Source organism: Onthophagus taurus, chromosome 6 (assembly GCF_036711975.1).
Source record: "Onthophagus taurus isolate NC chromosome 6, IU_Otau_3.0, whole genome shotgun sequence".
Taxonomy (NCBI): domain Eukaryota; kingdom Metazoa; phylum Arthropoda; class Insecta; order Coleoptera; family Scarabaeidae; genus Onthophagus; species Onthophagus taurus.
In genome coordinates this window covers 5,067,765-5,094,276 of record NC_091971.1, presented here as the reverse complement: position 1 = coordinate 5,094,276, position 26,512 = coordinate 5,067,765, and the positions used below count along the sequence as shown (strand labels likewise).

General features: G+C 33.8%; 1 protein-coding gene across 1 annotated transcript in view; it reads right to left on the bottom strand.

The window, feature by feature from the left end:
* The window catches only part of LOC111420649 (uncharacterized), a 50,322-nt gene that overhangs the window by 13,882 nt on the left and 9,928 nt on the right, over positions 1-26,512 (bottom strand). Inside the window, exons 3-5 of the mRNA XM_023053687.2 lie at positions 24,156-24,285; positions 1,716-1,830; positions 993-1,150 (exon numbers count right to left, since the gene is read on the bottom strand). Coding sequence (XP_022909455.1) covers positions 993-1,150; positions 1,716-1,830; positions 24,156-24,285 — 403 coding nt within the window. The remainder of the gene's footprint in view (positions 1-992; positions 1,151-1,715; positions 1,831-24,155; positions 24,286-26,512) is intronic.

The window sequence follows — 26,512 nt, the reverse complement described above, 5'->3', positions numbered from 1 at the left end:
GGATTTAGTAAAACTTCTTGAAGTGTGGTGGCGCGCTATCTTGTTGGAATAACTGCCGTTGGAATTGAGTTGTGTCAACATTATTTAAAAAATTAAAATCTTTAGACCCCTTTCAGGGATTTTTTCATAAACCGTTTATTATGATTTTATCGCCTATATCCGTTACTTTATGGACACACTGTATATTTGTAATATGGCATTGAAAATAGAGAAACTATGGTCACAGCAATCAACTAGACATTTTGGCAGCTAAACCTATTTTTAGTTACAACTTCGTAATGCTGTATCCCATAATTTTCATTTTCTAGAACAATAACTAGAACAACTAGAACAATCCAAAACAACAAAGCAAATCTGATATTTCCAAAAATGGGGAGCTAGTCGAAAAACCTGTTTTTCTCGCCGAGTTTTTATTTGTTCTATTTTCTGCTTTGGAATAATGTGGAACAACTCTAAAACAATCTAGAACAACAATGAAAAATTTAAAAATCAAAAAATGGGGGGCTAACTTCCCGCACTCGTGTTATTAAGGATTTAATCCGTTTTTATGTCTAAAAATAACAAAGGGAATTATCCCCCCTTATCGTTTAACCGATCCCCTTCGAAAACCATTTCTAGGACACTAAATAGACTTTACGACCTAAACTGTAGGGCACCACTCGGAACTAACGCGATAGCAACTCCGGGACATACGGCCGAATTAAGTTGTCCGGTAGCAGCCGGTACGTTCGCTTCGATGGGACCTCCAAAAACGGAGACCAAAACCGATTCGAACTAGTTAATGGTCCTATAGATTGTTACCTGGTCGACAAATTAGGTCTTCGTCTAGAAACGGGGTAGCGCGTAGAGGTAATTTCTCTAGAGTCGAGTTCGAACACGTTTCGCTTCGATCACAATTTAGAACGATTAGAACCGATTAAGTATCTCTAAATTAGAGTTTATTCCAACTAAATTTATTGTGATGGTTATTTAAATCTTTCAGAAATATTTACCTGGTAATTCGCAGATGAAAGACGAAACAGATGGACCCCCACAAGTTAATGGGTGCCACCTATAATCAGTTGCGGGGTCCATCGAAACGCAGAGTGCTTCGGTAACTTTAGGAATGGGTTCTTGCCAATGATCGTTGTTGGTTAAAAGATGGAAATCGCTGAAATATTAAAAATGAGTTATTTAGAAGGACCATCGAGTAAATTGCTTAAGGAATTAATTAAAAACAAAAAAATAACTTAATTTCTAGACGAATTGGGTCATTTTTTTAGAGTATCGCTTTCCCGGTAGTTTCCATGAATAAATTTCCGGCCAAAATGCATTTTTCACGAGCCTTTTCCAAGCTGTCCCAGTTCTATTTAAGTTTTTATCGTCTACTCGACGAGGTCCGAAAAAGAATTAGTTCTGAAATTAACCCACAAATTGAATTTTATCCCCTAAATTATAATTAATTCAAAAAGGGCTAATCAAATATTTAAGAGTCATCACAAATTGATTGTTTTTGGGATTCACTCATTATTATTCGGTAATTCGGGTAATTTTAATCCCTAAGGTTGTCACAACTGTAACGAAATCCCCGGTCTGGTTTGCATTTAAATGTTATAGCCAACGGGGTGAACTGAATATTTCAATTCTGTTTAATCCCGAAATTGTGAGGGAACAATTACATTTCTATTCTAATTTAATTAAACACTTCATATCGACGCCCATTTCAAAACACTTACGTCCATATAAACTCGGGTTTGTTGCTATTTCGTTGAAGACCTATCCAAATACTCTCGGTGATGTCCAGTTCCCTTAGATAAGCTCTTATGGCATCGTATTGGGACGTAGAATCAACTGTGAAAATAAAAATCGAGTTAAATAAAATAAAAAATTTTTTAAAGTGGCTATTTTCATGTGGGGAATCGAATTTGGCGCTACGAGAAAAGGGCTCTCAACGTCGGCGTCGTCGGCCGTAACCGTGCTTTATTAACTTAATTTCACCCTGTTAAGGGTTCGCTTTTAGCTAAAATTCGAGCTAGCGTTTTGCTATATAGCAAGGCCGTAAATAGAGGTTCTAATTTCGGGGTGCCATAGCTTGAGCATTACGTTATTGCGGGTTTAATTTTACGCGGGGACCTTAAGAAATTGCTTTTCCCCGTCTCGGCGACCGTTGTTATTCCGAAATTTCGTTCCATCCAAATTGTATTGTTGCGTTATATCGTTAATTTGCATGAGAACATTTTAAATTAAAAGTCTAATAGTTAATTTGCAATTTCAATTTAAAAGTTAGGTTTAAAAATAATTGGAAAAAAGTTATAAGTAGGGAAAATTGAACCGCCATCCGATAATGAAGAGTTGACGTCGGCTATGTGACGTTCCATCTATTTCGTACACTCATTATAGACGTTTAGGCAGCTAATTGACTTTACCATTTGATCAGCGAGGTGGAATGACTCGATAACAGCCTGTGTTGGCTTTATTTGATGGAATATGACCTAGTTTTTGTTATACATCGATGACTTCATCGAAATTATTAATCGAATTATTACACTTGATGCTTTGATATTATTTCAATTCGTTTTTTAACAATTTAATATTGATTTTGTGCATGAAATGAAGCTTTTGTGAGTCTATTGATGGAAAAAATTTAGTTAAGGTTATGAATTTATATCGACGAAACCAATTCGCAGAGACCATTTAAATTTTCAAGAAAAAAAGAGATTGATTCTTGTTTTTTAACATCAAAAAGTTTCATTCTATAAATATAAAAATTTTATTCAAGCAACTTTCATTTAAGTTAACAATACGAAGTAATGATTTAAACTGAAAATTTCAAAAAATCACTACGACCGTATTTTAAAGAGTTGGAAAGTGATTAATATCTTAAATTAAAGCTTAAAGACTCTATTTTTGAGTAAGATGTAAAAATAAAGGGGTACCAATGAGAAAAAATCGAGGAATACAATCTTATATGAAAACCTGTTAATTGGGGTTATGCCAAAAAATGTAAAAATTTCAAAAAAATCACTCTGACCTTATTTTGAGGAATTAGGAAGTGATTAATATGTCAAATTAAAGCTTAAAGATTCTATTGTTGAATAAGGTGTAAAAATATGGGGGTATGATCAAAAAAATTTCTAGGAAAAAAATCTTATATGAAAACCTGCTAATTGGGGTTATGTCAGGAAAAGTAAAAATTTCAAAAAATCACTCCAACCTTATTTTAAGCAGTTGGTAAGTGATTAATATCTTAAATGAAAGCTTAAAACCTCTATTTTTGAGTAAGATGTAAAAATAAAGGGGTACCAACGAAAAAAAATCGAAGAAAAAAATCTTTATTTGGGGTTATGCCAAAAAAGTAAACATTTTAAAAAATCATCCCGACCTTATTTTGAGGAATTAGGAAGTGATTAATATCTTAAATTAAAGGTTAAAGACTCTATTTTTGAATAAGGTGTAAAAATATAGGGGTACGATCAAAAAAATTTCTAGGAAAAAAAGCTTATATGAAAACCTGCTAATTGGGGTTATGTCAGGAAAAGTAAAAATTTCAAAAAATCACTCCAACCTTATTTTGAGAAGTTGATAAGTGATTAATGTCTTAAATTAAAGCTTAAGTACTCTATTTTTGAGTAAGATCTAAGAATAAAGGGGTACCAACGAAAAAAAGTTAAGGAAAAGAATCTTATATGAAAACCTGTTAATTGGGGTTATGCCAAAAAAGTAAAAATTTAAAAAAATCACTCCGACCGTATTTTGAGGAATTAGGAAGTGATTAATATCTCAAATTAAAGCTTAAAGGCTCTATTTTTGAATAAGGTGTAAAAATATAGGGGTACAATCAATAAAATTTCTAGGAAAAAAATCTTATATGAAAACCTGCTAATTAGGGTTATGTCAGGAAAAGTAAAAATTTCAAAAAATCAGTCCAACCTTATTTTAAGAAGTTGGTAGGTGATTAATATCTCAAATTAAAGCTTAAAACCTCAATTTTTGAGTAAGATGTAAAAATAAAGGGGTACCAACGAAAAAATATCGAGGAAAAGAATCTTATATGAAAACCTGTAAATTGGGATTATACCAAAAAAGTAAAAATTTCAAACAATCACTCTGGCCTTATTTTGAGGAAATGGGAAGTGATTAATATCTTAAATTAATGCTTAAAGACTCTATTTTTGAATAAAGTGTAAAAATATAGGGGTACGATCAAAAAAATTTCTAGGAAAAAAATCTTATATGAAAACCTGCTAATTGGGGTTATGTCAGGAAAAGTAAAAGTTTGAAAAAATCACTCCAACCTTATTTTAATTAGTTGGTAAGTGATTAATACCTTAAATTAAAGCTTAAAGACTCTATTTTTGAGTAAGATCTAAAAATAAGGTGGTACCAACGAAAAAACATCGAGGAAAAGAATCTTATATGAAAACCTGTTAATTGGGGTTATGCCAAAAAACTAAAAATTTCAAAAAATCACTCCGACCTTATTTTGAGGAATTAGAAAGTGATTAATATCTTAAATTAATGCTTAAAGACTCTATTTTTGAATAAAGTGTAAAAATATGGGGGTACGATCAAAAAAATTTCTAGGAAAAAAATCTTATATAAAAACCTGCTAATTGGGGTTATATCAGGAAAAGTAAAAATTTCAAAAAATCACTCCAACCTTATTTTAAGGAGTTGGTAAGTGATTAATATCTTAAATTAAAGCTTAAAGACTGTATTTTTGAGTAAGATGTAAAAATAAAGGGGTACCAACGAGAAAAAATCGAGGAATACAATCTTATATGAAAATCTGCTAATTGGGGTTATGGCAAAAAAGTAAAAATTTCAAAAAATCACTCCAACCTTATTTTAATTAGTTGGTAAGTGATTAATATCTTAAATTAAAGCTTAAAGGCTCTATTTTTGAGTAAGATCTAAAAATAAAGTGGTACCAACGAAAAAAAATCGAGGAATACAATCTTATATGAAAACCTGTTAATTGGGGTAATGGCAAAAAAGTAAAAATTTCAAATAATCACTCCGGCCTTATTTTGAGGAATTAGGAAGTGATTAATATCTTAAATTAAAGCTTAAAGACTCTATTTTTGAATAAGATGTAAAAATATAGAGGTACGATCAAAAAAAATTCTAGGAAAAAAATCTTATATGAAAACCTGCTAATTGGGGTTATGTCAGGAAAAGTAAAAATTTCAAAAAATCACTCCAACCTTATTTTAATTAGTTGGTAAGTGATTAATATCTTAAATTAAAGCTTAAAGACTCTATTTTTGAGTAAGGTATAAAAATTAAGAGGTTACAACTAAAAAAATTCTAGAAAAAAGATTTCATTTGAAAACATAGTAATTGCAGTTATGTCAAAGAAATTTAAAAAATTACTACGACTTTACATCCCTCCATATTTCACTCCGTTAGTGTCCAAAATATAAATACCTTTCTTTTGTATCAGAAACATGAAGGATTTTTTCCCCAACAATATAAACGACAAAACTTTTTTTACCTACAAAACTAGGAGGTTTTCGATTTAACGAATTTCAACGATTTAGGGTTTCGTTTAAGTTCGTCTCATTTGAACGCGTTTCATTACGAGGTCTCGCCGGAAAGTTCGTCAATTTCCGGTCCGTTTTCTGTCGAGGTTGTTTCACGTTTTAATTTCACTCGGGGGGAAAAAGAGAAACCAAACGAATTGCGATTTATTACGGTTTTTTCGTCTCGTCGAGAGAGGGATTAATGCCCTCTGATTTCCGCGAAAGGATCTCGCGTTTTATTAAATTTCAATCCAATTTGGTGTCTGTGAAAGGGGCACGATTCGAAACGTTCTAATCCGGGATTATCTTGGTCTCTCTTCAACTTTGAATTGAAGGAATACTAAAAAAAAAAATCAAGTTAAAAAGTTACAGGATAAATTTTTTCAAATGTAAAATTATTTTCAATTTGCGCGAACAAGGTCCCGAAAACTATTTCAATTAACTGAAAACCCTTGAAACAATACCATCGCTTCGTTTACTAAAGTAGACCGAAACTAAATTCAAGTGTTCCAAATAGCTTTTCGACCTTTAACCGTTGGTTTAACTGAAACACAAATGGTCCATTTATTTATAAAAATACATATTCATATTTTAAAATAACACGTGAGGTGCCAAAACAATGTGCAGCAATCCCATTTTGGAAGATGATCATGTCTCGTGTCTCTGGAACAGTGGTAATCCTTAATGCATCCCGACGGCGACGTCCCGGCGCCTTTACACCAAGGACACATATAGGAGGATGAGGTGGGGTGCTTCTCTAGATGCAAATTTGCTCCCCCTCTCCCTCTTTGATGTGCTAAACAATGCCACCGTATAACTCGTTCCGGATCCGCAATCCCGGATGAGAATATCGCGACCCCTTTCGCAACAAGATATGGTAATTTGACGAGGACGTCAAACAAATTATCACTGAATAATGAAAATACATTTTTTAATAAAGAATTGAGTTTGTTTGCTAAAATTTCAGTTAAACTCGTTAATATTTTTGTGTGAATCAACCATAAAATCGTAACAGCATGCAAAATATTTGATCGTTTTAATTAAGTTGCATATGGTTCGATTTTAACGCAACGATCTATTAACAAGACAATTAAATTTTAAATAACAACGTTTGCATTGATAATAAATTTATTTTTAGTTTTTAAATATTTTATTTTGTTTCGTTTCGAATTTATTTGGATTCTGCTAATCCTAAATTCATTAGGATTGAAGGGGTTTATTTTGATATGATTTCACCTCAATTAACCGGGCTATAATTCGAACTCTAATTAATTAATGATTAATTTGAATAGATCCGGGAAATACTGAATTAATGTGTACATTGTTAAATGAACAGTACATTTAATTATCTTCAATATTGTCTAATAATTCTAATAAATATCATTATAAACAATTTTTTTTGAAATTCTCATATTGATTACAAATCTTGTTTCGGGGGAATCAGAAATTGTTGGAATTTGGTGTGTTTATGGTATTCACTCCCGTGCTGTATGCGAGTATTATTTTGTAATTGAAATGCACATTTGTGATCGGGAATGCTATTTCCAAACATCTGCATTATTCGCAGAATTCAAATTTTTGGACCACAAAGCGTGACGGGTGAGCTAAATAACTTGCTAAACAAAACCGGGGTTAAATCCTATGATCAATAAATAATTACAATCATTACAATAAATTATTGCTGCTCCGTTTGCAATGCCGGAGAAATTATTGACAAAAAATGTAAAGGGTGATATGGGCAAGATCACAAAAATTTCTAGGATAAAAATCTTATGTGAAAATCTACTAATTGGGGTTATGTCAAGAAAAGTAAAAATTTCAAAAAAATCACATCTATATTATTTTAAGGAGTTATTAAATGATTAATGTCTTAAATTAAAGCTTAAAGACTGTATTTTTGAGTAAGATCTAAAAATAAAGGGGTACCAACGAAAAAAAATCGAGGAAAAGAATCTTATATGAAAACCTGTTAATTGGGGTTATGCCAAAAAAGATGCCAAAAATTTCAAAAAATCACTCCAACCTTATTTTGAGTAATTAGGAAGTGATTAATATCTTAAATTAAAGCTTAAAGAGTCTATTTTTGAATAAGGTGTAAAAATATAGGGGTACAATCAAAAAAATTTCTAGGAAAAAAATCTTATATGAAAACCTGCTAATTGGGGTTATGTCAGAAAAAGTAAAAATTTCAAAAAATCACTCCGACCTTATTTTAATTAGTTGGTGAGTGATTAATATCTTAAATTAAAGCTTAAAGGCTCTGTTTTTGAGTAAGATCTAAAAATAAAGGGGTACCAACGAAAAAAAATCGAGGAAAAGAATCTTATATGAAAACCTGTTAATTGGGGTTATGCCAAAAAAGTAAAAATTTCAAAAAATCACTCCAACCTTATTTTGAGGAATTAGAAAGTGATTAATATCTTAAATTAAAGCTTAAAGAGTCTATTTTTGAATAAGGTGTAAAAATATAGGGGTACAATCAAAAAAATTTCTAGAAAAAAAATCTTATATGAAAACCTGCTAATTGGGGTTATGTCAGAAAAAGTAAAAATTTCAAAAAATCACTCCTACCTTATTTTAAGGAGTTGATAAGTGATTAATATCTTAAATTAAAGCTTAAAGACTCTATTTTTGAGTAAGATGTAAAAATAAAGGGGTACCAACGAGAAAAAATCGAGGAAAAAAATCTTATATAAAAACCTGTAAATTGGGGTTATGCCAAAAAAAGTAAAAAATTCAAAAAATCACTCCGACCTTATTTTGAGGAATTAGAAAGTGATTAATATCTTAAATAAATGCTTAAAGACTCTATTTTTGAATAAAGTGTAAAAATATAGGGGTACGATCAAAAAAATTTCTAGGAAAAAAATCTTATATAAAAACCTGCCAATTGGGGTTATGTCAGGAAAAGTAAAAATTTCAAAAAATCACTCCTACCTTATTTTAAGGAGTTGATAAGTGATTAATATCTTAAATTAAAGCTTAAAGACTCTATTTTTGAGTAAGATGTAAAAATAAAGGGGTACCAACGAGAAAAAATCGAGGAAAAAAATCTTATATAAAAACCTGTAAATTGGGGTTATGCCAAAAAAAGTAAAAAATTCAAAAAATCACTCCGACCTTATTTTGAGGAATTAGGAAGTGATTAATATCTTAAATTAAAGCTTAAAGACTCTATTTTTGAATAAAGTGTAAAAATATAGGGGTACAGTCAAAAAAATTTCTAGGAAACAAATCTTATATGAAAACCTGCTAATTGGGGTTATGTCAGGAAAAGTAAAAATTTCAAAAAATCACTCCAACCTTATTTTAAGGAGTTGCTAGGTGATTAATATCTTAAATTAAAGCTTAAAACCTCTATTTTTAAGTAAGATGTAAAAATAAAGGGGTACCAACGAAAAAAAATCGAGGAAAAGAATCTTATATAAAATCCTGTAAATTGGGGTTATGCCAAAAAAGAAAAAATTTCAAAAAATCACTCCGACCTTATTTTGAGGAATTAGGAAGCGATTAATATCTTAAATTAAAGCTTAAAGACTCTATTTTCGAATAAGGTGTAAAAATATAGGGGTATGGTCAAAAAAATTTCTAGAAAAAAAATCTTATATGAAAACCTGCTAATTGGGGTTATGTTACGAAAAGTAAAAATTTCAAAAAATCACTCCAACCTTATTTTAAGCAGTTGGTAAGTGATTAATATCTTAAATTAAAGCTTAAAACCTCTATTTTTGAGTAAGATCTAAAAATAAAGGGGTACCAACGAAAAAAAATCGAGGAAAAGAATCTTATATAAAAACCTGTAAATTGGGGTTATGGGAAAAAAAGTAAAAAATTCAAAAAATCACTCCGACCTTATTTTGAGGAATTAGGAAGTGGTTAATATGTCAAATTAAAGCTTAAATATTCTATTTTTGCATAAGGTGTAAAAATATAGGGGTATCATCAAAAAAATTTCTAGGAAAAAAATCTTATATAAAAACCTGCCAATTGGGGTTATGTCAGGAAAAGTAAAAATTTCAAAAAATCACTTCAACCTTATTTTAAGGAGTTGGTAAGTGATTAATGTTTTAAATTAAAGCTTAAAGCCTCTATTTTTGAGTAAGATGTAAAAATAAAGGGGTACCAACACAAAAAAATCGAGGAAAAAATCTTATATGAAAACATGCTAATTGGGGTTATGCCAAAAAAGTGAAAATTTCAAAAAATCACCCCGGCCTTATTTTTAGCAATTAGAAAGTGATTAATATCTTAAATTAATGCTTAAGGACTCTATTTTTGAATAAAGTGTAAAAATATAGGGGTACGATCAAAAAAATTTCTAGGAAAACAATCATATATGAAAACCTGCTAATTGGGGTTATGTCAGGAAAAGGAAAAATTTCAAGAAATCACTCCAACCTTACTTTAAGAACTTGGTAAGTGATTCATGTCTTAAATGAAAGCTTAAATACTCTATTTTTGAGTAAGATCTAAAAATAAAGGGGTACCAACGAAAAAAAATCGAGGAAAAGAATCTTATATGAAAACCTGTTAATTGGGGTTATGCCAAAAAAGTAAAAATTTCAAAAAATCACTCCAACCTTATTTTGAGGAATTAGGAAGTGATTAATATCTTAAATCAAAGCTTAAAGACTCTATTTTTGAATAAAGTGTAAAAATATACGGGTACAATCAAAAAAATTTCTAGGAAACAAATCTTATATGAAAACCTGCTAATTAGGGTTGTGTCAGGAAAAGTAAAAATTTCAAAAAATCACTCGAACCTTATTTTAAGGAGTTGGTAGGTGATTAATATCTTAAATTAAAGCTTAAAACCTCTATTTTTGAGTAAGATCTAAAAATGAAGGGGTACCAACGAAAAAAAATCGAGGAAAAGAATCTTATATAAAAACCTGTTAAATGGGGTTATGCCAAAAAAGTAAAAATTTCAAAAAATCAGTCCAACCTTATTTTGAGGAATTAGGAAGTGATTAATATCTTAAATTAAAGCTTAAAGACTCTATTTTTGAATAAGGTTTAAAAATATAGGCGTAAGATTAAAAACATTCCTAAGAAAAAGATTTTGAATAAGCTATAGAAATATAGAGATAATATCGGAAAAAAAACTAAAAAAAATATCTTAATTAATAATAGTTTTAATTATGTAATCACATAAATGCATTTCTGATTTTTTGTAAAAACTAAAAACAGTTTCGTTAATATAGTTAGGGAAAAATCCTTTATATTTATGATAGAAAAAATTGTGTATTTAAATTTTTTGTGTTAACAAAGTTGGAAACGAACGGAGCGAAAAATGGGGGATGCTTTGTTTACCGCAATTACAGTGAAATTTTTACCAAGCTATAAATTGTACGTAATTGAGTTTACAGTGGGTTGTCTGAAGCATAAATTTTGTGTTAATTCCGCAACGGCAACCCAGTTTAACCGCTTACATAAACTTTAGTAAACCTTAGGGTCAAAATAGGTAAGATTTAAATTATTCATAATCTTTTTTATTTATCTTGTTAACGTTTAAAATAAATCATCGGATGAAAACTCTCCCCTAGGGTTGGTTCGTCACGTCATTTTATCATCTGATTCTATAAAGATCCATTTTTCAAAACAAAACGTGATGTTTGCTGACATGTGAAACACAATAAAACGACAATTCGTTATCGAAACGAAAACTCTTTGTCGCTTGTTAGTGTTCCGCCCGACCGTTTGTAACATTACAATTGCCCAGTACGTACACACCGAATCCTTTGTGAACGATCCGTTTGCCTTGTACACTATGGCAAAACCGACAGGCAAACAGATCACTTCGGATAATGATTAATTAACCCGCGCCGTTTCGATGTTTGATTGCAAACTCTCCACCGAATAAACCAAACCATCGACGGTATTAAGAAGACTTAGACTTTGCAAATACTGACATGACGTTTAAACATTTCATTGTAATTATGCTGGGATTATTAAACAAGCATTTCGAATCACTTTGGGATGATTTACTTAAGATTTCATTGAAAATTGGTGGGTTTAGATTAAAAGTGGGAAAATGAAACAAAAAAAGAAAAAAAAATAGAGATAGGGGAAGTTATTTATAGTCCTTTTTTATCACGTAATCTGCCCGACGTAGAAAGAGAAATCGATAATTGTCACAAAAACAGAAAAAAATGAATTATGGCCGTGGTATTGTGTTTGTTTTTAACGGGTCCTCGAATATCCGACAATTAAACAATTTCAATTGGCTAGTATTGGATAATTTATATATACACGGACCACGCACGTCAACTTGCCCAATGTAAACGTTACGGTCACAGTTATTGCTGTAGCAATTTGCGTGAATTATGAGCTATGTGTGATGAAACTGAAAACGTTATGCTTTTGAAAAAAATTTCATTTGGGTCAAGATTTCAACAAATCAAATGAATACCAAAAGTTTATCAAATATATCAACAATAATATGAACTGTTAAATAATGATGTCTAAAGAACTTGATTTCAATTTGATAAAAAAAAGGTTTGAAAAAAACCACAAATTCGAGGAGGCTATATCCGATCTGATTACTGATTTCCAACGGTCCTCGTACTACTTGTAGTGAGGGTCCTTTGTGAAGAAAACGCGTGCTTCGTGCATCGTCGACGAATTGAATGCAGTCATCAAGGCAACCGTGTAATCTTGTAACCCAATTTCTTTGTCCGTTTCGATCCCTCTCGCATTGGCCGTCCCCGGGCGAAACGAAAAAAGAATTTTTTTTGCAGACCGTAATTTATCGAATCCTTTTGACTTTCAAGCCTTCGAAATTCTCAACGGGGAATCTTAGGGTAGATCTTGTAACCTGGTCACGTTTTTAACCTTCCTCGTGGTGAGATAATTTGGGGTCTTCTTGCGTGGTAATTTTATTTCAACCCCTTGTATCATTACGGTAAGGAATATAATATGTAAGGATATACAGTGAAAAATATATTTCCATAGAAATCCGATACTTTTTAGTTCTAGGTCTAGTGTTAGTTCTAGTTTTATTAAAATCTTTTAAATCCATTTTCATCTCGATGTAATTAGTCAATAGGTTTTGATAAAGTTATACTGAGATGATGTAAATGTTTAATTTATTGTTCTATACCGGGTTTCGGAACCTACCCTTCTTCAGTAGAAACCGTCAGAAAACCTTTACAAAAGGCAAACATACATTTATAAAGAGATAGAGATAAACTAGAATTATAATTAAAGTAAGGTAGTTGTTAACTGAGTTGTTATACATTTGTATAACAACTATATACATTTGTAAGTTCTAGTTTTACACTATCACTAGAACTAATATAAGACCTAGAACTAGAATCATTCGTTTCTAGTTATCGATATAGTGTTAGTCGTAGTATTGCACTAGCACTATCGTCAATTAGATGAAATGCTTAAAATTTAAAAAAAAAATCAAAAATTTGTTAAGTTTTATCGAGATTATCGTTATGACCTCGAAATTATAGCGTCTCGCCCAGAATCAACCTTGAAAGCAATTTTTTTAGTTCTAGTGACAGTGGTAGATAATGCTAGTTAACATAAGATATCACTATGTTGCATATTTTTATTGAATTAAAACTAGAAATAACACTAGACCTAGAACTAGAAAGTATCAGGTTTAGCCGTGCGTCTTCAGAATGTTTCTAGTTCTAGGTCTAGTATTAGTTCTAGTTTTACACCAGTTAGAAGTAACACAAGAACTAAAACTAGAATCATTCGGGTTTAGCCGTCTTAAGAGACGTGCGGCTAAATCCGAATGTTTCTAGTTCTCGGTTGTGTCTTAGTTCTAGTATTGCACTAGCACTATCACTAGAACTAACGCAAGGCCTAGAACTAGAATCATTCGGGTTTTGCTATCTGGAGAGACGTGCGACTAAATCCGAATGTTTCTAGTCTCGATCTAGTGTTAGTTCTAGTTTTACACTAGCACTATCACTAGAACTAACACAAGAGATTGAACTAGAAACATTCGGATTTAGCCGCACGTCTCTCAAGACGGCTAAACCCGAATGATTCTAGTTCTAGATCTTGTGTTAGTTCTAATGATAGTGCTAGTATAAAAATAAAACTAACACAAGACCTAGAATCAGAATCATTCAGCCGTACGTTTCTCAAAACAGCTAAACCCGAATGTTTCTAGTTCTAGATCTAATGTGTGACACCTTAATTACGACAACAAAAACATACATATAATAATCAACACATTTACAACACCAAACACTACATGGGTCCTCGCCTAGCTCAATTGGAGATTGGGTTGGGTAGAATTTCGAAACTCACAGGTGTGGCACGTATCGAAACTGGTTTTAAAGAGAATGAGAATCGTCTCTGAAGACTTGTAAAAATACTCTCGTTGTACAAAAATCTGAATTTGCGCATAAACAAAATTTTAATAAAGGAAATAAAAAGAAAATAGGAAAGAGAATTGAAATTAGAAATAAGAGGAATATAAAAATGGAAAATTAAGCAAGTTCTAGAAGTACGCTACTAAAAAAAAAAAATACAAACAAATGTATTAATAAACAATAAAAATAAATAAACATATTACGTTACGCGTATTATGCAACCCAAAATCTTCCTTCTTTGACAACACAAAACAAATTTACACCAAAACAATACATTCAAGACCTACCAAAAAAAATCAGACCGTTACAAGTGTTAGTTCTAGTATTGCACTAGCACTACCACTAGAACTAACACAAGACGTAGAACTAGAATCATTCGGCCAGAATTAATGGAAGATGAAAAGTTAATGATTAGAAAGAGTTAGTAGATGTTCAATTGATGGAGGAAAAAATTTTTCTCTTTCTTTTTTCAATGTTAATTAGATAAAATGCTTAAAATTAGAAAAATTTGTATAATTTGTTAAATTTTATCGTTATGACCTCGAAATTATAGCGTCTCGCCCACAATCGACCTTGAAAGCAATTTTTTAATTTCAGTATTTAATTGGATTACAAATCTCTGCATAACAACCTTTGATGTGGTAAACGTTTTGGAATCAAGAAATGAAACTTATGTGGTTATAAAAAATGAGTCAGTAGATTCTCAACATGTATACATATCATTTTTAAGAGAACTCGTTGAAGCCACAATTTATTTTAGTTGACATTTAAAACATTGTAACTCCTTTTCTTTTAGTCTTAAAATAGAATAAGAACAAAACAGTGAAAAGAATAAGTTTAGAAGACGAGCGGAGCTCGTTCTACTTTTAGTGCCCGCAATGTGTCTCCCAACTGGGGAATTATTTAGCGATTTCGTTCCCCCGAGGGTCCCGGTATCTCTTATTTTACGTCCTGCGGGTCCGACCATAAAACGAACGGGGGTGCACTAGCACCGCTGTTACTACAACAACCCCTATACACGGTCTCGGCAGACCACACATTAATTAAATATTGATCCCCGAAGCGATACGGTTACGTAAACTGATCTCCACAAAGTCCTCACATCACTTCCGATTGGTTTTCAACCTTTTCCGGAAACTACAAGATTGCTTCCGGTCTCTTATTTCTAAGTTAATTTAGACGTTGAAAATAACTAGAAATTTGTACGCCGAGAACAAGGATAATGGAGGGTTGCTTAGGACAAGGGATGAGATTCCGTGTAATTCCCTTCTATTAACGAGAATGCGGGAATGTCCCCCGAGGGGATGTAATGGAGGGGGGTAGTTCTGGAGCATGTCAATTGTCCTACTGGCTAACAGGACATAGCCCAGTGTCGAGAGACTAATGAAGGTGAAGATTGGCAGAATTGAATCGGATGTCGATCGATATTGGAGAATGGGATGGTGACCCGTTTTTCCCTATTCTCATATACAAGAAAAGCACGGTTTTTTCTTTTAGCACATAATTTCCGAAATTTAACGTGAAACGTTTCTCTCCCCTCCGGTTGGCTTGAATAATTTTGCATTTTATTACCGGAGGCTCTCGTATCTCCCCTCGCTTTGAACCGTATTTTTGTCACAATAACCCTAAATTATTTCGGAACTATACGAACCAAGCGGACCAGACTCGTATTTTTTTCCCAAAAATTATATATGAATTTAAAATATATCACCCTTTGGGGACGTGCCCTGTTTTCCATCGTCATTTTCAATGCAACCGGCGTAAAATTTTTTTTTCCATTTTTTTTTGCTCACCATTAGTCTACTTTATGATAGCAAAACTCGACTCTCGCGTTTATTGGCGCGAAAAGCGATGTATCCCGTTTCCCCTTTAATACCACAAAATATTACTGGCGATAACCTCGAAAAGCTTTTGTGTTAAAAACTTTTAAAACCGATCAAATTGGAATTTATTAACCATTCGAAAATCGAATAATCAAATACACTTTATTAAAAGTCGCATGCGCAATAATATGTTTCCCCTTAACTAAGATAACGCGACTGCGCTGAACCATTAAGTTCGAAGTCTATTTACACATTAAACCACAACATTACACAATTACTTCACGACATATTCCGCAATTTAGTACCCACGTCGGGTTGCCATATAGTTTTTAATGAAATTTCCGCACCTCGGGCTTCGTTACCCCCGACTAAGAGAAGGTCCTAAGGCCGTCTAAATGGAGTTTAGTAAAGCGGTGGTGGTCGTCGCGGTAAACTTTGCAAATGGACCGAAACCCCTTTGATCGCGAACCCCTCAAATTGCCGGTACCAGTCCGACCCCGAAGGCACTTCCGGCCTCGCGGGCTAATGGATTATGAAGTCCATTGTGCAATTAGGAACGGGAGCGGCCGATTTAATTGCCCTCCCTTGTTCCGCCACGACCGCCATAAATTCGTTAAAACCTGTCCGCATCGAATACGCTTTGATTGCAACTGCTCTCGATTTCGATTTGCACTCGATCAACGTTTGTAGCGACGCCATCAAACCGAACCGGTTTCAACTCGCTAATTTAAAACCAGCCATCGGTGTAATGTCACTTCAAGTATGGAAATGATGTTATGTTTTTAAATTTGATTTAAAAAATTAAGTTTTTTTTTTAAGAAGACTAAACAAAGGATGAGGGTGATGAAAGTCTTCAGATCTATGTTGAATGTGACACTGCGATATAGGCAGACCAACATCTCTATCAGAGAAAGATAGAGAAGAGGTGGTAGGAGCATGTGGGAAGAATTGATGAGAGGAGATTGGCTTGATTGAACAGGGAAGGCACGAAATTGATGAATTGATAATATTTAAACTTATCAAAGGTTGTTGGAAATGTTGCAAAGGTATAATTTTCTGCCAACAGTATACAGGGTGAGTTATCAGTATCTCGGCGGACGATAAAAAATGTTTTATACAAAAGTTGTTTGACTCACCACTTTTTATTACGTTAAATTATTTTCACTTATACAGTGTGTTCTATTTAAGCATAATGTAGATTTTTTTTAATGGAACACCCTATACATTTTATCATATTATGAATAGCATTAAATTTGTTTATACAATCATATATGTTACTAACTCATAGCGTTCATAGCTCCTGAGATATTCAATTGTTTTTCCAAGATGTGTCCATTGCAGGATCTTTTTAAAAACGATGTAAAAACGACATTTTTTCCAGTTTCACCTTGAAACTATGTCAAATAATAGTCAAAGTTGTGACAGCTTAGTTACTTTTGTTGTTTTTCAAATATCTTTTTCATAAGTTTTTTAAATGAAACACCCTGTATGTTGTGTGCTGGTTGAATTGCCCATCAAGTTACCTTTAATTAATGATAAGTATGTCATATCTCTAACTTTAGTAGTTTTCCTGATATTTAGGATTTAAAGAATAATGTGTAATAAAATATGCGTTATTGTACTTAATATTATATTCTGTCTATGTTTATCAGTTTTTTTTGTTCTTCCTTTTATTATTTGGTTCATAATTTATAATGTAAAATAATTTTACTGCCATACCGAGAAAATAAGATGTACATGTTAAGAGATACCTCAAGATCTTTTATCTTAAATGGTATTTTAATATAATATTATTGATTTAGAAATGACAGACAAACAAAAAAGAAAAAACAAAAAAAATGACAAAAAAAGGACAGAATATATTACATTCTGTCACTTTTTTAAGTACAATAATGACATTTTATTACACATGTTTCATTAAATTCTAAAACTAATAAAGGAAAACTATTAAAGTTGTATATATGACATACTTATCATTAATTAAAGGGAACTTGATGAGCAATTCAACTACCACACAATATACAGGGCGTTCCATTTAAAAAACTTAAGAAAGAGCCATTTAAAAAACATCAAAAGTAGCTAAGGTTAATAAACCTCCTGCATAGTGTATCTAATATTTTTGAATACTATCATCTACCTACTAATAGCTTTGACTATTGTCTGACGTAGTTTCAAGGCAAAATCAGAAAAAATGTCGTTTTTACATCGTTTTTAAAAAAATCCGGTATGGGCACATTTTGGAAGAACAAATGAATATCTCAGGAACTGTGAAATAGTAACATATACGGTTGTATAAACAAAGTTAGTTGTATTCATAATATGATAAAATATACAGGGTGTTTCATTTAAATAAATTTACGTACTCTCCGTTACGCTTAAATGGAACACCCTGTATAAGTGAAAATAATTATATTCAACTCTCTATATTTTAAGAACTAAAACGGCTACATCCAAAAACTTAGTTGAAAAATGATGAGCTCTAAGATACGCAACTTTGCCCTCATTTAACCATTTCTGTATCTCTTATGGTTTCTGAGATCCCAGTGGTGGGGGTCGAATTTAAACTATACAGGGTAAATACAGTCTTATACTTAATAGATAGCACTATCTGGTCTTATGTCACCATTATCTTCATCTCTACCAACAGTATATATAATCTTATCCCAGCAGTTTCTACCTTCTTATAAGGATATTTGATCTTCTCTTGTCGGAATCTAGTATTCTGTCAGCAGTATCCTTCTACCAGCTATGTGTTGTGTTCTGAAAGCAACATCCAAAGTTATATCAGCAGTATCTAGATTTCTGCCAACAATGTTATCCTTCTGATAAACAGTATCTAAGTAATCTGCTACGATTAGTAATCCACTTTTCTGCAAGCAGCAAGTGTAACTATTTAAGTGCAAGTGCATAGTAGTTTTATAACTATAGTTACTGCATTCATATATTGCGATTTATATCAAATTCCTGGTATAAAATGACTCATTAGTTTAATTTTTTTAAAAATTATCTTGATTATTAAATAACGACTAAGATCATTCGTGATCTCGTTAAGGAGAAAACTTTTCCAGTAATGAATAAACACGAAAACTTTTAGACGACGTTCGTTTTCGAAAGTTTTAATGTTCCCTATTCACGGGTCTTCCCTTATCTTCCTTTTTTGTACACAATTTAAAAGTTCTTGGGTTTTCGTCTGAAATAGATCCACGCTGGGTTTAATATAACTTTGGAACTACTTAGTTTTAGATATATGTAAGTGGTCTTCTAAAATATAAACTCAAAAAAGATTTTGCTACTTTTTATTATTAAATAAATTTGTTTGAATAAAAACAACAAAATGATTGTGTGGTAAATAAATGCTGTTTACATAAAAGACCCGATTTTTCCAGAAAACTCCGAAAAGAGTGGTCGTGTTATTTCGCTTCACCTTTTTTTTGTTCTTTATTTGTTCAGCCTTTAGTGAAAATACGATCAGAGACCTTTGGGTCTCTTTTATCTACGTTTTCGGAGCCTTACAAACTACAAGCAAAACGAGGAACTACGTTCACGAGTAAATTTTCATAGCCTTTCAAGGTTTAAATTGCCTCTGGGGTCGGAGTTATAAAACTTTTCCTTTCGCCAGAAAAGATTCGAAAAATTAAAAAGAAAAATTGTTTCAATATTTTCACGGATTTGCACAGATAAGATACGCGGGGTGAAATCAATAAAATATGAATTGTAGATTCGAGTAAACTTCATTCTGTAGTTTCCACAACTAGTCAACTAGAAGATTAAGTCTACTATTATTGCAGAAAGTTAATAGTTGAACCTGTGGGGCTTTAAGTTTCAACAACTACATTTAACTGAAACTAAAATTAACGGTCGAACAAACTTCACGAGTTTACAACACGAAAACGAGGACGAATTTTTTAAATAATTTATGTCTTACCTTCTCTTTCAAATTTCGTGCATCGAAATGAAATTTTCTAAGGGTCGGAAACCTTCTTCACTTGAAAGACACGTGACGGGGCGAACTTTTGAAGGAAAGTTGAGTAACGAACCTCTCTCGCTTCTAGAAATGTCGTCGTCGTTGGGGAAAGTGACATGGGCCCGGGGGTTTCGTCATATTAAATTCGTGCCACTGTTTGCTTTGCGATTTAACGTTTTAAACTGTTTAAACTTACCCCTCGTAACGTTCCCAAGAACGGAAATCGTGAAATTACCGAGCGAAGACTTCGAAATTGTGCGATCAAATGGAACGAGGCAAATATTGGAGTTCGGTTGCAGCTTTGAAACTGTTCGCCTACAAGTTTACCGTTCAAGAAACTTGTATTTCCTTTAATAATCTAACCAAACTCAATTAAATTTGTTATCTTGAAACATTTTTTGAAATTTTTATGGTTTCCATCGGTTAAAAGGATTTAATTCGTTTTCAGGTTAAAAGTGGCAGTTCATTTGCCACTTTTGAACGTTTGATTTCGAGTCGGGCTTAATTGAAATCGGCAGTTGCATTGTCGCCCCAAAACCTAATCGGAAACCGACGCTGGGCGTCGCGATGCATTTATTTACTAAAGCGAATTGCGTGCATGTTCCAGCAAACACAAAAAAACTAATCACCGAAAAGCCATCAAAGTAAAGCTCGATTTAAATCTATTCAAATTAAAATAAATTAAGATCTGACCTAATTTATGTGTATTTTAACGAATCTGAGTAATATTTTAGGTGGTTTTTAAACCGCGTTCTTTTTTAATAAAAAGATTCGAACCGTTAAAACAAAGAAACGGGAATTATGGCACCATCTGCATCTTTAATTATTCATCAAGCTTTTATAACGCAGCGAGAATTTCCCCATTCAACGCTCTTCTTTTCAAGTTTTCACCAGTTTTAATATTAAAATTCTCTCCCCGTGCTTTTCATCAAATATGAATTCAACACGACGACGATGGATGGTTGACAAGTGATTTGTATATTGTAAAAGGATTTCAACCAATACCCCATGATGATTTACACAAAAATTTTGCATCAATTCCCCATATACCGGGAATTTTATATAACTACTATGCACTTTCACTGTCCCATATAAAATGCAACTTAGTTTTTGCCATTGTTCCAGTTATAGCCACTTCCCAGGTTTTTCCCTTATACCTTATATAAGATTTAAAATCGTTAATCAACGTTAAGCAACAGAGAGTCATCCTAAAAATTTATGTGGTTGTGTTTCCAGTCCGGTCGTGTTTTAACTAAATTCTTGTCGGTTTGCTTAAAAACATAGGTAACAAATAGTATAATTAATGTCTGGTAACATTGGCACTATGAACTGATAAAATCCACAGGAATTCCAGCAGAACAGCAGAAATGTTTGTTTGTGCAGGCGCCGGTACCACCAAGAATCTACGGACTACCGAAGATTCACAAACCAGACGTCCCCCTCCGCCCTATCGTCAGCGCCATCAACTCCAGAACATACCAGCTGGCTAAACGTCTTGCAAAGATTCTGTCCCCCTTTACAGGTAACACGGAATCGTATGTCAGGGATTCTACACATTTTGTGGAATCGGTAAAAGGTGTAAAGCTGGATGCTGGGGATATGTTGGTAAGTTTCGATGTGGAATCCCTTTTTACTAAGGTACCAGTTAAGGATGCTGTAGAGGGTCTTCGCCGAAAACTCATTCCGGAGGGTTTACCAGGATACGTGCCAGATCTGGTGGAGTATTGCTTATCATCGACGTATTTCAGCTGGAAAGGAGAATTTTACGAGCAGTTCGAAGGGTCAGCCATGGGATCTCCACTATCGCCAGTTATAGCTAATTTCTACATGGAATTATTCGAAGAGGACGCTTTGAAGAAGAGCCAGTGGAAACCAAAACTATGGCTCCGATATGTGGATGACACGTTTGTGATATGGCAACATGGTCAAAAACGGCTCCAAGAGTTCTTGGCTCACTTGAACTCTCAACATCCTATGATTAAGTTCACCATGGAAACAGAAACTGCCAAAAAACTACCTTTCCTAGATGTGTTGGTCACCAGGACGACAAATGGAGATATAGAACTTGGTGTATACCGAAAGAAGACCCATACCAACAGGTATTTACAGGCATGTTCACATCATCATCCCCAACAGAAGAGGTCCGTGATCCGTACATTATTTCAGCGAGCAGCGAGACTATGTGAAGGAGAGAACTTGAAGAAGGAGCAACACTTTCTACGAGGCGTGCTGCAGAAGAATGGATACACTTCGAGGGACATCAACCAGGCCATCAAGCAGCGAAAGCAGAAAGAGGACACGGTAAGTACAAAACCACTTGGATTTATCTGTCTTCCCTATGTTTCAGGTATAACGGAACGAATTGCTAGGCACCTCAAGAAGAACGACATCGTAGTGCAGTACGGCACGGTCAGCAAAATTCGGAACACACTCCCGATAGCCAAGGACAAACTAACTCCATTAAAAGGAGCGGGAGTCTATCGACTATCGTGTAGTTGTGGGAAGGTTTATGTTGGCCACACTGGACGCAACGTCAAGTGCCGCATCAAGGAGCATGAGAGGGATGTAAGGCTGAAGAAGATCCAGCAGTCGGCGGTTGCGGAACATTGCCATGCAGAGGGGCACCGAATAGACTTCGAACAAACAAAGGTGCTGGCTAGGGACAACAGATACTACCAAAGACTGACAAGAGAAGCCATAGAGATTCACCGACATAAAAATAACGTCAACAGAGAGGATGGCTGGGAGCTTAGCAGAACATGGAAGATGGTGGTGAACACGAAGACCTCTTCCCGCCTCACACCGGACGCGACGCAATTAGTTATTAATTAGTTTGTAATTAGCGTTAACTGATTATTAATTAGTTTTTTCCGACTTATATATAGTTACCGATTTTTTGATCTCGTCACTTCGAACCAGTTTCTGAAGAAGGTTGCAACATGGCATCCGAAACGTCAAACCTTTTATTAAAAGACGCACGGCAAAACCCGAAAGTTTCTAGTTTTAGTTCTAATCTTAGTTTAACATATAAAATATTTTTCCATGTATAGTCACTAAGATGGCTATATTTAGACAAATGTTGTGCCAATTTTAGCCAGGATATAGGTCTATTTAGACCATTGATGAAAACAAGAAAAAGAAAACAAAAGAAAATATTAATAGATCTGTGCAAAGAAATAAAGGTCCTATTCATCAATACTCTTCAGAGCAACTTGCACGCGCACTTCAAGCAGTAGAACAAGATGGAATGGCTGTGGCAAAGACCAGTAGTAGTTTTGCAGTGCCTAGAACAATTTTGCGTGATAAGTTAAGTGGTAAAACTTCAGCAAAGATGGAAAAAGTTGGAAGAAAATGTTTTCTAGCTAAGAATAATATATAACCACTGATTAAAAACTAAAAACAATATTGTTTCTGTAATAAAACTACAAGTTTACTTGAACAGCAGTGTTTATAGCCAATCAATGTCAAATAGTAACCCATGTTTTGGCAGTTTCATTCCTATATTATTTCTAGGTAAGGATATTGAAGATCAACAAGGACGGACTAATGTATTCTGTTCAGCAAATATTGGAGAAGAAGCGTCTAGACACTCCTTTCACAAACAATAAACCAGGAAGAAAATCGTTCGAATTCTTTCGTTCGAAATTAACGTTCGAAAACGTTATCCTCAAATAAGCCAAAAACAACGAAAAAAAAATTAGAGCTTGGTTTGCCAAAGTTCAAGAGGTTCAATTGAAGACTGAAGTTTTTAGTCAAGCAGAAAGAGTCTGGATATACATATATTATATACATCTATCTGAATATACATATATTACAATTATTAATCGTTGCACTTCTTTTTCAAATCATTACATCTTTATATATAGTAGTTTTCAATCATTTAAATTCCCAGTTTATCAATAATTTCAGTTTAGATTAAGTATGGTGGCTAAATATAGTGTACACACCAGGCTATAAATGGTGATCTAGTGGCTATAATAGGAAAAACAGTAGTTTTAGTATAGAACGATACTTTCTAGTTCTAAGTACTAAGTAGTAAAAATTGCTTTCAAGGTTGATTCTGGGCGAGATGCTATAATTTCGAGGTCATTAACGATAATCTCGGTAAAACTTAACGAATTAAACAAATTTTTCTAACTTTAAATCATTTTATCTAATTAACGTTGAAAAAAGAAAAAAAAATTTTTTCCTCCTTCAATTAAACATCTACTGACTCTTTCTGATCATTAACTTTGTACACCCGTTAACTTTTCATCTTCCATTAATTCTGGCCGAAATAACGAACGAGCGTTGGCCAAACAGAACTGCAATCGCCAATTAAAATCTCTATGCCGAAGAAAATTCCTTGCAATTAGTGGAGAGACGGGTTGTAATGGAGAAGGAGCAGAAAGAGGCGGGTTTCAAAACCTTTAGCGTTCAAATCCCAAACCAAGAGGAGAGCTCTTTAAGTCTAGGTTTCCCTTGGAAGGGTAGGTTTCGGCACCCGTTACGATTAATTGCTCCCTCTCTGGTGCGCACTTACCGGTGACCAGATTGGCGTGATGAAACTGGCACACTGCATCCGCTTCGTACCACGAAATCCGATCTCGGAAGTAACGGTAGAAGACGGGAAAACCCTCTTCAGGTAATACCCAGGTGTTGCTTATGTTCACCTAGAAAATAAAGAGGTAAAATATAAAGTGAAAATTTAAGGAAAACGAAACTTGCGTTAATACGAAGGGATTTTACGATCGATTCTATAATATAGAAGGGATTATAATGTAAGGTTGAGTATTATGTCGGATTAAGTATCATAAAATATTAAAAATAACATAAATTTTCCGGAACACTAATTGAATAATACGACATCCGGTTGCAATTTGCTCGTCACCCGTCGAACGTAAATAGTCGGTTCGCGTTCCATATGGAAATGACAGTTATTCGATATCGTTGACAAAACAATTTGTAATTGCAGGTACTGAAGTTTTTCTCATCCCGCAAACAATGGATAATTATTCGTATAAATGGAACTTCCAGTGATATTGATAAAAACTTCTAAAATATGGGTGCTTGTCCGCAACGTTGCAATTTCCGCAACTCTTGATAAACTGCACCCCGTTTCTTTCCTTTAAAAGCACGCGAATTTTAAAGTCGCGTGCGATTCGTGTGGGCGTCGACTACGCCCTTCAGCCAGGCGATATGAATTCGTCTCCGAAGGGAACTAGAGCAGTTTACGTCGAGGTTCGAGATTCCGGAACGATTTCGACGCCCCCAAAGTGGGCCAGGAAGAATTTATGTCGTGAAAATCTGTGCTCACCCGAAGAGGTGCATAGGGAGAGGAACCCACCCTATTATTTGGACCCCGCGAGTTTTCTCTCTCTCCCTTTACTCCAACCCTTACTTCCGGTAATATACGATTATTACCACGACATAATCTCAGAACCATATTACGAACCCTCCAGACCGTTCCCTTCTTAGTTTAGTTATCTTTGTGAAAAATGACTTGGTAATTATCCGCTTTAATAAGAAAGTTTTCTCAACAACTAAAAGTTATTTTCAAAATCGATTTATAGCTTATAATTTGTATAATAACTTTGTGTTAAAAACGTAGTTTTGAGAAAATCGTGTTGAAACTTGCGAGTAGCATAATCGGATTCTTTTCAATTTCCAATAAGATCAACTAATCTACAATTCAATGGCCATACAATGAAGTTTACATATTTTCTTTCCGTGCTTTCCAAACTTTTCTGGATAGAGACTTATTGCGTCGCTTCTGTAAATTAATTCAATGTTCGTCCATTTTCTCGACGTATGTCGTAACAATCTTTCATCAAACAAATTGGTCTAAGTATATGCAGAAATTTTCATTCTTTTCAAGTCGTATTGTATGTTCTTTGTGGTCAAGTGCCAAATCATCGAGTTGGAGCTTTATACCCCTAGTAGTATGTACTGGCCAATGACCACAGCTATCGAATCTAGAAGCAGAATCTCTTTCAACCACAGGCTGCTGTATTGTAGGTGGTTCTGGTACGGGATTTGGTTTCCCCTTTCTGCGCTCCTTTCCACAATTAGCTAAAGCCGCTGAAATTTCCAATCTAAACTGTTTTAGGGGCATATATTTTAGAGTCAGTGCAACACAACCAATCTATACAACAATCAAGTATCTATCACTATTACTAGAGCTAATATTAAACCTAGAAACATTCGGGTTTTGCCGCACGTCTCTCAAGAGGCTAAATCCGAATGATTCTAGTTCTAGGTCTTGTGTTAGTTCTAGTGATCGAGCTAGTATAAAACTAGAACTAACACTAGAATCATTCGGGTTTAGCCGTCTTTAGAGTCGTGCGGCAAAACCCAAATGTTTCTAGTTCTAGCTCTTGTATTGGTTCTAGTGATAATGCTGGTATAAAACTAGAACTAACACTAGACCTAGAACTAGAAACATTCGGGTTTTGCCGCACGTCTCTCAAGACGGCTAAACCCGAATGATTCTAGTTCTAGGTCTTGTGTTAGTTCTAGTTTTAGTGCAATAAAAATATGCAACATAGTGGTATCTTATGCTAACTAGCGCTACCTATCACTGTCACTAGAACTAACATTAGACCTAGAACTAGAAACATTCGGGTTTTGCCGCACGTCTTTAAAGACGGCTAAACCCGAATGATTCTAGTTCTAGGTCTTGTGTTAGTTCTAGTGACAGAGCTAGTATAAAAGTTTTAGTACAATAAAAATATGCAACATAGCGATATCGTATGCTAAGTAGCGCTACCTACCACTGTCCCTAGATTCGGGTTTGCTGCATGTCTCTTGTGTCTGAAGACACACGGCTAATACGCAAATCGCGTATTGCAATACCAATACTGTGATATTGGTTGCATACTTACAATGATGACGTCGGGT